We start from the raw sequence: 14,863 nt of genomic DNA on the forward strand, positions 1-14,863 counted from the left end.
CTATCATCGGTATCGCGATGGTGATTGGATACTGCAGGGAGCGGTTTGGCTTTTGTGGACTACATTGTGGGAGCAGTTAACAGAGATTTTGAAATATCTACAGCGTTTAGCACTGTTGCAACAACTTAACGGATGTTACGGTGTCACAAACTTGCAATTGAATAACTATTGCGCTGCATGTGATAATATCAGTTGATGTTGTGGCCATCATTCACGATTGACTTGAACGCTTCGCCTTTGATTTTCTTGGCTGTTCATTATTGACTATTGGGACGTGTGAAACTACCCTTCTCCTCCATCGAAAAAGAAACCCCCAAAAATTTCGATATAAATACCCGGCCTTACAGACTCAAACGATATCTGCGAATTTGAGATATTGTGTTGTACTGAGGGGCAAAACTGCGTTGTACTGAGGGGCATAAAAGAAAAATGGGGAACGCCATTCCGTCTAGGGGGCATAAACGTATAAAAATCATGATGTTAGATGGGCAAGAAATCAAGTTCAAGGCGCCCATGACAGTGGACGAAATTATGAGGACATACCCAGATCATGTTGTATTGGATTCTGAAGCGGTTCGACATCTGGGCATTAGAGCCAAGCCTCTGCATGAATCCACGCAACTGCAACCCAAGAGGTTATATTTCCTGGTCGAATGGCCTAAGGTGAAGGGTATCAATAATACCAACCGTGCGCCCACTAGGGTTAGGTCTGAGATATCGATGAGTGCAAAGTCGAGGCTAGAAAGCATGCTTCTAGCGCGCAGATCGGTGTCTGACATTTCTGCCATAGGCGCTAGTAATGGAAGTCGCGCTGGACTATATCCCTCTTTGACTAATTCGCCTTCTGCGCAGCCCAATCAGACAGGAGCGGAGGATGGAGCCGTTCGACTTAAAATCCGTCTCACGAAAGCCCAGCTTAGTAAATTCATGGCTGAAAGCCAGGATGGATCTGAGACCGCCGAAAAGATTCTGGACGCGTACCTCACCAATGCGGAATCCCAGCCAGAGGCAGAGGGTGCGGACGCTGTTCCTCATAGTGGTAGTCTGCCATGGAAGCCTGCACTGCGGAGTGTGCAAGAAACCAATTGCAAGATTCAAACTGCCAGGGTGAGTAACTACAATATAGTTTTTGCGTCTCGGATTTTCCTATGAAACTGTGTCTAGGATTTCAATTTTGTTGGAGGTTTTTTTTATTAACACTTCACAAAAGAGGGCTAACGAGTTCATTAGCCTTAAGTAATTGATTCTATCATTTATTTGGGAGTCCTTCATTTGTCATCATTTTTCTTTTTAGTAGGTGATGATAGTTGGAGTGTCCTCCAAAAATATTTTACAGGATTAAAATCCTATACACAATTTCATCTAAATATCCTCTAAGAAAACCTTCACACTCTTTCCATATATTGATTCTAATTCTATTACTAAATTTTGTTGAAATCATTGGATATGAAATCATGTAATTTCCATTAAAAGTAGGCTTTTATGTTGTGCAGAGAAACCGAGTCAGATTTAGCTCTGCGCAAGAGAATGGAGAGGTTTTCTGAGCAGTTCGCTTCGGCCGCATATGCATTATTGCGAAAGTCGGAGAGATGGGAAGAGTCTGATTAGAAGGATGAAAGCTTAGATCGATAATCGTTGTAAATAATTATAATATAGAAGACCCTGTGGCAATTAGAATTATGTAATGTGAATCACGCTATCAGACTGTGATAGTGTTTTTGTTTCTGAGGACTTCAAAATTAATATGCATTTTGAGTTACGTATTCACTTTGACAATCTTCGCGTGTCGTGTGGTTTATTGCTTTATCAATCGCTCGTTCACACTTGAATTTTAGGTTTTGCTCAACTTTAAATTAAAATAGTTGGAATAAGTCAATATTCTTGATAAAATTTCGGCGATTGGAAGCAAGCCCAAAGAAAAGTTCTCCTCCAAAAACTAAAAAAAGACATCCAATGGACACTATGCGTAGCCCTTTTGCTTATTTGTTCCGTTGTTTAAGTTAAGGAGAATAATTTATTTTACTGTTTATTCTCTTTTTTGCTTATACGCGATGTTATTATGACAATTTCATGTACGTTTCCATTTATTCCAGACCTTTTTTTTCTCTTTCTAATCAACTTGTCTAAACTGATCAAATGTATATAGCTAAATCTCACATGTATATATTTTGCATGACTGCGTACATAACTCTAGAGTCATGGACATGTATAAATGTTGTTTGAATAATTCTAAATCATGTTACCTGCAGCTGTAGGTTGGTGGGTGAAGTATGACGGCCTTGTGGCTGGGAGGTTAATATCATACTGCTAGTATTTAATGTTAAGGCTTGTGGTACACAGGTCGTTTTATATGAATTGAATTCATATTTGAGTGTCTGTATAGCATTCTTCATATTTTGTATATTACGAATCATAATAGGGTAGATATTGTTCGCCCTATTGTAAGTTGATAGATAAAGCATGAAACACTAGTTTCCATATAATACTTTTAGAATGAAAATTTTATGAATGTCTTGTTATGCAGATTAATGTTAAGGCCAATGGTGCATATGTCATTCAGTATTAATTGTATTCCTATCGAAGTGTCTGTAAACCACTTTTCATGTAAGATAGTTTGTATAGCAGCAGCCATATTGGTAGGTAAAGTATAGAGATTTAGTTTTCCTATACTACTTATTGTTGTTATAAAGGTTTTATGAATCTCTTGCGTAGATTAATGTTAGGCTGGTGATATAAGTGGTTTTGTATGAATTGTATTTAGATCACCAGCGATAGCAGAGTAGATATGGGTAATCCTACAATAAGTTGGTAGATTCGTAGATAATGTATGAAGGTTTAGTTTTATACGAATGTTTTATAAATATCCTATTATGCAGATTAACGTTGAGGATGGTGGTATGTAACTCGTTCTATATGAATTGTATTTATATCTGTAAACCATTCTTCACATCTTATTATGCAGATTAATACTGAAGTTGGCAGTATATAACTAGTTCTATATAGTTCTAAAGGTGAGCTTAATTAGTTACCTTTGTTATTGAGAAAATATAGGTTCAATTCTTTAATGATCACCCATCTCTAGGTTAGTAAACCACATTTAAAAAAAAGAACAAACAAAATTCCATATGAATTGTATTTCTCTTGGCATAATATGAATTGTATTTCTCTTAGCATAAGATGGTTTGTATATCACGCCATAGGAAGATAGAGATTGCTAATTCCCTACTGCATAAAAGTTTTATAAATGTTTAGGCAGGTAACGAGTATTTTTTGTAAATTTATTATAAAATTTTCGAATAAATTGATGAAGTTATTCCATCTTTTATTCATAATAATAAATTCTTGGTCTATTTAGGAAAAAAAAATTACTCTAAAACCATATGATAGACCGGAATATTAGGTTTATCTGATAGACAGGAATATTAGGTTTGTCTCTTCGGTTAAAGAATTTCAATCACGAATCTTTCTGTGTCTATTAGAAATATAATAATGATAAAAAAAAATTCTTAAACCATGTGATAGACTGAAATATTAGGTTTGTCGTCTCACATTACTATTATAGACATGAACACTTTGAAACTGACTCATAACTAACGATAATTTAATAGTTAAATTACTTGTCAGAGAGTAGTTTGATGATTAAATTAGATTAAGAAATTCCGATGAGTATAATAATAGCGAGTGCATCTTACCGAATGGCATATTTAAAAACTAGATTTATTTTCAAGTTTCTACCTGCTCCATAATAACATACCATCCTTAATCTTTTTTTTATATAAATGTTAAAATTGTGATTTGGCATTGTTAACAGATCCGGATCCAAGTAAAAAACAAATGGGAATCAAAGAGTCTAGATTTTTTGTGTTATTTAAAACTAAGAAAAAACACACGGGAATTAAAAGGTCCGTGAGCACTGAATGTTTAACATTAAATATTCAGGTTGATTTTTTCATTTATTTAAAACTAAAATTGTCCTCTTATCACAATAAAAGAAATCGCACTTCCATTTTTTCTTAAATTAATTTAACTATATTTTTATAATAAAAACTGAGTTCTAATAATGGAGTTTTGAAGACTTATAATAATGGAAATTAAAAATAAATAAACTCCAAAAATTTTCATTTTTTTTTTTTATATTTAAATTAATTTTTAAAAATCACCATTTATAGTATAATTTGAAAAAGCAGAATTAACATAAATCAATACCAAGTTATACATATATGTTATCTGTAAATTAAGGATAGAAGAAATTACATTTTGATTAATATACTAATAAAATGTTTTAACTATAGGGAATTTTTTATTTTCATTTGCTTTATATAATATAATATATAAAGAAAGGATCTCTTTTATTAGATATATATTTACATTGAATTTTTTATTATTAATATTCTTTTTAAAATATTACATTTCAATTCCATGTTAAGTATTTAAGGAATTACAAATATATTTATACTAAAGAAATTTGCCCTCTCGGTTTTGGAGGTCATCCCACAATTATACTCGCTTAAGAGTGTTTCTCTCAAGTTGAAGTCATTAAAACAATATTAATTAAAGCATCAAAGCTCAAGTTCATGGGAATTTGAACATGAATGCAACATAATTCCCATTTACATAGACACACATATGAATAATATTGAAATATTTTACTCAACATGCATCTCTAAATATTTCATTTATAACAAACAAAATGAATTTTATTATTTGAATTTTTGATCGGAGAACCCACAGTAATAGAGTTTTTACACCAACGTTTCGAATCCCAAATGGGATCCATCATCAGGGAAAAGAGTAAGATGATCAGAGAAAGATGATAAAAGAAGAAGAGCGAGATGGAGGAATAAATACTCATGAGGGAGGAAAGAAAATTAAAGGCAAAGCACAGGTTTCCTGCCGACCTGTGCTTTGCCTTTAATTTTCTTTCCTCCCTCATGAGTATTTATTCCTCCATCTCGCTCTTCTTCTTTTATCATCTTTCTCTGATCATCTTTCTCTTTTCCCTGATGATGGATCCCATTTGGGATTCGAAACGTTGGTGTAAAAACTCTATTACTGTGGGTTCTCCGATCAAAAATTCAAATAACACAAACCACAGATCTCTGAAATCCAATTTTATTATTATTATTAATATTTTTTAAATGCCACATATCACACATCTCCCTCACAATGCAAAATGTAAATATAAAATTTTATCATAATTTCATTTATTTATCTCTTCCATATAAAGTAGATATAAAATTATGTTACTTTAAATATTGAATTTATAACTTATATTAAAATATTTCAGTTTTAGATATATATACTAACTAACTAACTAATAGACTGTTTATTTTTTTGGAAATACAATTTTTAGTAAGATTGTGATTTATTATTGTTTAAAATGCATGTTTGAATCTATTAATGGATTCCACACCCCAAAAGCCTCCTAAAGCACTCAAACTTTGTATATTAAACAACTTAATCTTATAATTTTTAAAAATATCTCCTAGATTTTGTTGGAATATGTAATTCCTACTTGTCTCAGTTGTGATTATTTCTAGCTAGAGGAGTTTGTTCCTATTTGGTTTCCTAGATTTGTGTGTGGTTGAGATATTCTCTCAACCAAAATCTTGTGTGTCCAAGATAGTTTCCCTATCTTGAGACAACACTTCACATATTTATTTGTAACATTTTTTGATTAATAGGATACATATTTCCTTATGGAAATTTAGCATGGTATCAGAGCCCACTTGCGCCTGGACCTGGCCCCTCCTGGGTTGAGGAAATAACGAAGTATATTTGTATTGTTTTTAAATTTTGTTTGTCCATCTATATATGCGAGTTGTGATGGTGGTGTGGCTGCTAGGATCTGAAAGCAAGTAGAGGTTGCTTGGAAGCTATTTGGAAGCATTGTAAGATCAAGTGGAAATGCTCTTGGAAGAGTTGTTGAAGTTGCCAGTTCTGATTGCTTCTAGGCTAAGCATTGGCAAGGAGGCTAACTTTCATTGGAGACTGTGAGATATTTTCCAGAACCCATTGAAGAGCTAGTACAGTCCATTTCCACTGAGACATGGATTGTATTGGATCTAAGTCACAGTGAAGGCACCGTTCTTCAATTCCTGATGCATCGTGGTTCTGCTGTTGGACGTGTTGCCTTCATGTAGGTGGTTGAGGTCAAGTTGTTGTGTTGCAGAGTCATTGCTCGTCGACGAAATCATTGAATATGCAGTGGCAGCGCTCATAACTGTAGATCGACCCTAGAATCGGCGGATTTGGCGATCTGGTGATCTTTGGTATTGCGGATCTGGTATGGCTGCTAGGATCATTTCGCCTACTAGTTCATGGCTCTCTTCAGGAGTTCGTCATTGGGGATAGGTATCAGGTCTGGTGTCTCTCATTGTTGCTTTGCTTCTAAATCATTGAGTGTGGATGGATCATCGAGTCAAGATGTGTGTAAAGCCAACCATATGGTCAGATCGGGTTCTGTAGTTTGGGGCAGTGAGCATTGATCATTCTCGAGAGGGTTCTAAGATGAAGATGAGAGGAAAAATAGATGGGAGGCAACATTCAGTCGTTTCTCTAGAGGGACAACAATGCTCCTTTATACATAACGGTGGTGGAGTGCATGATCGCCCTTGGCACTAATGATGGAGTTGTTTCAATGATGGTTATGTTGTTATAATAGCTTATTTACGGATGAAATAAAAAATTAATGAAAGTTGTTTCTTTTGATCTGGATTATCCAAGGAAGTCATCAAGGAGATTCAATTCGGGGCCTTGTTGGTCAACTAGACCTATTCTATATCTAGTGGGAAGGCTGATCCACGATTGCGATGAAACTTATAACTATTGGGAGCCCCTTCATTATCTCCTCTACAAGTCAGACTTCCAGACATGGGAATACAACTCTGAATTCACTCTTCGTTCATATTTGTACATTCTTTTACATGCATTGGTAGTTGCTTCAACTTCGTGGTAGTTTGGGGTAAAACAAAAAGTCCTGATACTCTATTTTCTTAGGTTCATCCTTGGTATCTGAAGGGGTTAAGGAAAATCTGTTTTGAAACCAACTCACAAAAAGATAGAAAAGATAGATCAACAAATTAAAAATCAGCCTCTTTGAAGGGGCAACCTCCTTTACATTAGACAAATGAACAATTCTTGGATGATACAAATGAAAATACCTCCTCTCTATATATAGGAGTCTAATTGGTCCCAATATAATCAGAGCCTACATAACAATAATATTGTAGGGAAACAACCATAACAATAGTGGGCTTCTATGGGGCACAATAATAACAACATGGGAACTACATGGGCACAACAATACAATAAGGGGGTTGCACTAATAACAATAAGGGTGTACACTAGTAGTATAGGGACCTAACATGAACCTCTCCTTCAAAAAGTGTTGTCCTCAATACTTGAGTAGTTCTTGATGCTTCTGTATAAAATTCTCATCCTCCCATGTGGAATCTCCAACTGGTAAGTTCTTCGACTTGATGAGATACTATGAAATTGATCGATTTCATAGCTATTTGGTTCTTTTTTCTGTAACTACTTCAGGTTCTAATATGATTTTTCCTTCCTCATCAAGTTCCAACAATATTATTTGAATTGGGAGCTTGTCACCTATAACCTTCTTTAAACATGAAACATGGAAAACTGTGGGCACTCGAGAAGATGCAGGAAGCTCGAAGTCATATGCCATAGTACCAATATTTTGCAGCACTTTGTAAGGACAATAGTACTTTGGTGATAATTTATTCTTAGCTTGCTTGAGGGACATTTGTTTGTATGGTTGTAGTTGTAAAAATACCTAGTTGCCTATATCAAAAATTCTTTCACTACGATGTTGATCTGCATGTTGTTTCATTTGATTCTGCGCGAAAGTGAGGTTATCCTTTTTCTTCTTGATATGTCCTTCTATCTTGAGAGTTTGAGGAGTGGTAATTCCTACCAATGCATTGCAAGATATGGTTGGATTCATTTCCTATTTATCTAGGGTTGGTTCATGGTGTATATCCTCTTCTTTTGACGTTTCTTGATCCTTTTCTTCCTATTCTTCACAATCAATGTAAAATAATTTCTTCTCAGCACACTTATGACCTTTAGTGTATTTTATATCACAACTGTAACAAATTTCATTTTCTCCTTTTTCTTCTAATTGTTGTGTTGTCAACTTTGTAGGCTATGGAAGCCTAGGAGAAACAACACTTCCATCTTTAAAATTGTTCGGTAGGATTTCTTGTTGCCATAATTTTTCTTTCAATTTTTCTTGCCAACCTGAATGCCTTCTCCAATGAATCAGGTTCCCAAAGACGAACTTCATGTTGAATTTTATCCTTTAAAGTTCCTATGAATATATCAATCCTCCTCTTCTTTGGAATATCATTTACCATTATATTCAATTTTTGGAAGTTCTCAATGTGCTCTACCATTGAACCCTTTTGTTTGAGATTTATCACTTGGCCTAAGAAGGTGTTGCTCTTTGTATCCTCATAATGTGCTATCATTTCCTCCATGAAAATTGACCAGGTGGCAAGTGGTTTACGAGAACAAAGCCCTTTATACCATAAAATTTGATTCGGTTCTAAATATAAAGATGCAATATGTACCTTTTGTAATTGTTGCACATCATGTAGATCAAAATATTTCTCCATCTATAGTATCTATGTTATGGGATCCTTGCCATCAAACTTCCACATATCGATCTTTGGAATATGGTGGGTCTTCAATCTAATGTTATATTCTATGAAATCATGATTAATATTTATTTTTTTCTGATCATGAGTTTCCTCTACTAACCTTTCGTCATTGGGAGGCCTTTCTTGTAGCAGCTATGTCCCACCTTCCTCCAAACCTTCCATGTATTTCTTCATATTTGCTTCCATACCTTCTATATTAGCTTCCATGGCACATATAAAACTATTTATCTTAGCTTCAATCGCATTCGTCAAATAATCCATCCAATTTTTTTACTAGGTGTTTTTATTTTCTTGATTCGATTAATTATTTTTATTTCTTTTAGGAGCTTGATATTTAAATGACTATAAATCTGTCATTTTAGACATTCAAGTTCTTCAATTTCTTCTTGTGGTAGCCCTCTAAGTCCTCTTTATAGCCCCACAAGTCTGATCAATATTGGATTTTTCAATAAAGCATTATGCCAAATCTCTTATGATGACCTGATTATAGATTGGTTCAGTAGAGCGAACTTGTACGACCTACCATGTCTCACTGTTTCCACCTTTGGACTTGAAATAGAAATACATAAAACTACAGTCCATCCACTTTCTGTAACTTCTTACTAAATTTCAATCTAATGCTCAGAGAGAAAGTTATGATGATTTTCCCAAGGTCACCTATTCGAAATGTAATTCGGGAGTCTGCAAAAACCATAAATGTATTCAATCGTATCTTAGACAATATAGTGAAACAAGATATGAAATTTGGGCCTAAGATTCACCAAGATTTCGGTTCAAATGGGTTTTACTTTCAGAGTCTGAACCATCGCAGAAAAAAATTTATGGTGACAATGCCACGATGACCTCCTTGAGATGGACTTATGGAACTTGCAAAAACCCTACATTCCAAAGATCATATCTCCAAAAATATAGCGAGCCAAGGTTTGAAATTATAGCCCGAGCTTCACCATGATTTTGGCTCAAATGGGTTTTTCTTATAGTTTGAAACTTCTTATAGAAACGTTTATAGCGAAAATACGACAATGACCTATTTGGAGTAGCGAAACCCTAGAATCCAGAGCTCTCGTACCAAATGTTATGAAACTAGCTCATAGAAAGGCATAAAAGATAGATTAACGACTTAAAAATGAGCCTCTTGAAGGGGGAAACCTCCTTTACATTACACAAATGAACGATTCTTGGATGATACAAATGACAAGACCTCATTTCTATATATAGGAGTCTAAGGGGTCCCAATACAATCAAAGCCTACATAACAATGATACTGTAGGGGCACAACAATAACAATAGTGTACTTCTATGGGGCATAATAATAACAACATGGGGACTATATGGGCACAAAAATACAATAATGGGGTTGCAATAATAACAATAAGGGGTTATACTAGTAGTATAGGGACCTAACAAAATATCCAAGAACCCTTCAAGATCAACTGTGGACATGTTCGTGAAATTGGACTATAGAAGGTATATGTGGTTCCTGAATTGGATGCCTGAAAATTATGGAGAATTGTTTTATTTTTTTTGCATGGATTATCTCGGTCAAACAATTGATTTTATGGAATCGTTGTTAGTTTGCGAGTCAATTTTTTGCGGGACACCTCAATTTCCTTTTTGACTCTCCAAATCGTAGGTGGGAGGAATTCTCATGTGATTCGGCTTTATTTTATTTTTTGATATAGTGTTTTGACCCTTAACTCACCAAACTGTGAAATAATAGCTTTGCACAAGGTATGGGTGAAAATGAATGTGTCTTGGAAGTTTGTATACATATTAAGATTCGCGACCTCAATGTGAAGTCATTTTGTTAGAATTCACGACTCTAACGATGACAACTAAAACATGGAGATCCAAGACAAGTATGCTAAAGTTAAAAATGAGGGTGTCAAAGACTCAAAGCATAAATCTTATGATATTAAAGTGGGAAAGCAGTGGTGTACTCCAGCATATGAATGGTATGGTGTATCCAAGATGAGAGGCAAAGGATCCAAATGGGTTTCAAAGTTTGTGTGAGTTTGTGGAATAGACTCACTAGCATGTTGTATTGTGAGTCACGCATTTTATTAGTATGCAAGTCTAGGATGTTTTGTAGTGGTCTTTGTAATGTATGTACTTGGTAACTACAAAAGTTGGAGTTGTGTTGTAAGCCTCATAAGGCATGTGTTCCCCCATAAATTTTTTGGTAATCTTAAAACCACTTTGTACTTTCAGTCCCGGTTTGTGGTAAGTCGGAAACCACATGTGAGAGTGAAGTAGACATGGATTCCTATATGCATGGTTTAGGGTTAGCTAAGAAAATGCTCGGCTTGGTTGAGTCAATTCTTTGGTGAGCCATAGTGGCTAAAGTCCCGTAGTGGCAGGTTTGTAGCATAGAGTGGCTCGAGTGCCCTAGTGGCAAGTTTGTCGCCCAAAGTGGCTGGAGTGCCTTAGTGGCAAATTTCTGGCCCAGAGTGACTAGAGAGCCTTTGTGGCTGTGTTGAGCCTTCGTGGATGTGTTGATCCTTGGTGGTTGTGTTGAGACATGGTGGCTAAGAGCCCTTGGTATCATGGTTGAGGGTGATGCGGTAAAACCTAAAGCATGGTTATGGGTAATCTGATAAAACCCATGATGAAGGAGGGGGATTTGCAGGTACAGGTACATTTCTATAGTTATAATAGTTGACAGAACCATGTATGTGAAGGGCATCCTAATACACTAGTGGTTGCAACGGTTGGCACCCATGCATTCTGGTGGATTGTTGCTCCTTTATATGGACATCAATATACTTTTTTTTATGCTTGACGAAACTATACTTTGCAAATTGATATCGATACAAGTACTCATTAAGGGGATGTGTTGGAATATGTAATTCCTAATTGTACCAATTTTTATTCTTTATAACTAGAGGAGTTTGTTCCTATTTTGTTCCCTAGATTTGTGTGTGGTTGAGATATTCTCTCAACCAACAAATTGTGTGTCCAGGATAGTTTCGTTATCTTGAGACAACATTTCACATATTTATTTGTAACAGTATTTGATTAATAGGATAAAAATTTCCTTATGGAAATTTAACAGATTTTGGACAAAATTAACCAAAATAAGTTAGACTATACTATATATGTATCTACACACACCACATGTCAGTTAAACACACAAGATGGAATGCTTAGTGAGGAGGGAATGCACCTGTGTTGTGGTTGACCATTCCCTCCTCACTAAGCATCACATCTCCTTGGAAGACTACTATCATTTCCAAAAAGGAGCACTACATAAAAATAAGATTTAGAGAAGAATTATAAATATTAAGGCATCCTAACAACTTAAATTGAGATATCATACTTGAAGTTAGTAAAAATTGACTTGAAGTACTCTCTCAACTCTAAATTCTTAGGTATCAAACATTTCTCATTAAAATAATTAAAAAAATACTTTAACACCAATATACTTATCCGTTAACATTATAAGTTATTATTATATAATATCTAAATCATAATATATTTTCACAGTTATTAATATACTTATTTATTAACAAAAATTTAATAAAATATATTAAAACAATAATTATCTACTAAACACATTACTATTACCAATCGATTATTGTATTAAACACATTACTATTACCAATCGATTATTGTATTACTATTATTATTGAATTAATACTTTTATATTAATTCAGCAATAATAAGTTAATACTTTAAACTATTTCTCTTAATACTTTAATCTATTTCTCTTAATTCTTTTCAATATATTAGTAAATCCGCTATAGTACTATATTGGTAACATTATACCTAGACTATTAATTAATATTAATATATTAATAATATTCTATTAGTTATTTCTTAGTTTACAATATATCTATTTTTTATTCTAACATATTATTAATTTTATAAGAAAAATAAAGGAGCAGACATTGTGGACAAATTCACTCACAAATCAATTCATATTCTACAATACAAAGCCAAATTACAAGCCACATAAATAGTGGTCATGAGATCCAAGAATTTCTAAAACACCAGAATACTATTGTGAAAATCTCTGAACAAAATGTAATCACTAACAAACAAAATATTCCTACATTCTAATGTAAGCATTATTCCAAGTGCCCTCTTTAATGCTTACATTTACATCATTAGCAATATTAATACAAAAATGAAAAATTACAATTCAAATGTCACGTATGTCTCACTGGTCATTATCCCCACTTTGAATTTTCTCGGATAATGCTCTTTTCACCACAACAATTTTTGAGTTTCCTATTCAACTCATTTAAGACATAATCACCTCTGTCCATGTTTGATGAACTTTGTATAATTGATACTTCTTGATCTTCCGAAGAAAAACATCGATACTGGACCACCCTCAGGACAAACTCTCGTCTATCAAAATGTAACAAATTACACTTTTGATAGTTGTATAAGTGAGTTGCCTGATATGCAACTGGCCTTTCTATTTCATAACATAACTTATAACTGATCCTCTTGAAGCCCAAAGCACAACAAGATCCATCAGTGTATAACAAACTCACATAATTAGACTAACAATACATTCTATGGGCACAGAACCTCGAGAATAACTAATTTAATTATATTCCTCCGTTCATTAATTGGTTTACACATTTTTACAACAAAAATTATTTAATAAAATAAAATAAAATAAGGAAACATAGCCCATAACAACAAAACCAATAACTACTCTCCCCTAAAAAAAGGTGAATCTTCCATGTGATCTATCGTAATCTTCCATGTGATCTATTGTATCAATAGGTGAATCTTCCATGTGATCTATCGTATCAATGGCCTGGTTCTCCTCCACTACCATAAGAATCCATGCAGAGTCATTTGTACAATAATTTTGCTGGCCATAATAGAACGTTGAATCAAAACGTGAAGGGTGGCCATAATCTTTTGAAAGTGCTTCCCTCCATGTCCAGAACTGTTAACTTTGTCATCAGAATCTCTGGTTCAACTTTTGGCTAAGGATGATAAAAATGTTGTTCTTGTGGCAGGGAAAGGCGATATAGATTCGAATATAACTGTTATTCAAGAGCTTGTGGCTATAAGAATAAAAAAATATGGACATATGGCGCGTATCTTTCTGCTTACTCTTGGAGAGATTTAAAAACAAAAACTTCGGGCTCTGCTTTGCAGATGAAGCTAGTGATGGTAGATCTCACACCCACTCGATCTCACACCAATTATTCTAATAAGCATTTAGACAATTAAGGTATGTTAAATGTGAAGTTGTCATAAATACTTCGGCACCAACCTCGCCGATGGCAACCACTCTCTGACAATCACGCTGACATTAAACCGACTCCCACCCACCTTCACTGACTTGTAACCTCACTGTATTTCCTATGTAGAATTCTAGATGCTTCTTCATGTTTATAAATTTGTATTTTCTCGGGAAGGAAATCCGAGGGCCAAGGCCTATGAAGTCATTTCGTTCTCCATTAGTGTTGGTGTACATGCACCTAGATTAGCTCCAGTTAACTTATTGCTTGCATGTGGCTCATGTACACATTAACATAAGATAAAGCACATTAGCTTTAGTTAGCTTTAGTTATTGCATGTACAACTAAGCTTAACTTAGTTGCTTTTATGTATTTATTCTAAAACTAATATTGTAGAATCAATTTTTATTCTTTTCTCAATTCTTGCTCGCTTCCTTCCTTCTCTTGCAAGCTTGTTTATTGTTTTGCAGATCTAGATCTGTGTATCTCAAAAATCTTACATGGTATCAGAGCACAGGGATTTGTAATCAGTGCACAAGAAATTTTATTTGCAGGTTCAAAAGATTGAAGCAACAACAAAGAATGGAGTCTAAATTGGAGTTTCCACAATCGGCAATTCTCACTCCATATAATTATTTCGAATGGAATCCAAAGATTCAACTTCATCTCAGAAGTAGAGGCTTATTTCGAATAACCATGGAAATGGAAGTTGAACCAACATCGACAATGGAGAAAACAAGATATTTCAATCGCATGGACGAGGCCTTCGGCATCCTATGTTTATCTATTTCTCCGGAACTGCTATTTCATGTTGAATCATGTTCAACTCCAAATGAAGTATGGAAAATTTTGGAAGGATTGTTTGGAAAACAGGATGAAATGCAAGGTCACATTCTCGAAAATGAGTTAAACTCATTAGATCTGAGAAACTTTGAGAACATTCAAGATTTTTTCACAAGGTAT

At 34.4% G+C, this 14,863-nt stretch overlaps 1 protein-coding gene across 1 annotated transcript; it reads left to right on the forward strand.

Moving 5' to 3' along the window:
• The first annotated feature begins 291 nt into the window (after window positions 1–291).
• LOC149163361 (uncharacterized protein At1g66480-like) lies at window positions 292–1,776 on the forward strand. Its single transcript, XM_089430723.1, has 2 exons — window positions 292–1,107; window positions 1,494–1,776. Exons 1-2 carry the CDS (start codon window positions 430–432, stop codon window positions 1,542–1,544), a joined length of 729 nt encoding a protein of 242 aa, XP_089286849.1. The 5' UTR covers window positions 292–429; the 3' UTR covers window positions 1,545–1,776.
• Window positions 1,777–14,863: the final 13,087 nt, after the last annotated feature.

This window comes from Pinus tabuliformis, chromosome 5_1 (genome assembly GCF_031772625.1).
Source record: "Pinus tabuliformis cultivar Carrire ecotype Pingquan chromosome 5_1, CPIR1, whole genome shotgun sequence".
Classification (NCBI taxonomy): domain Eukaryota; kingdom Viridiplantae; phylum Streptophyta; class Pinopsida; order Pinales; family Pinaceae; genus Pinus; species Pinus tabuliformis.

Excerpts from the sequence above, each read along its gene's own strand:
- LOC149163361 (XM_089430723.1), top strand. The coding sequence starts at position 430 with ATGGGGAACGCCATTCCGTCTAGGGGGCATAAACGTATAAAAATCATG. Across the intron at positions 1,108-1,493 it reads GCAAGATTCAAACTGCCAGG|AGAAACCGAGTCAGATTTAG; the intron begins GTGAGTAACTAC and ends TATGTTGTGCAG.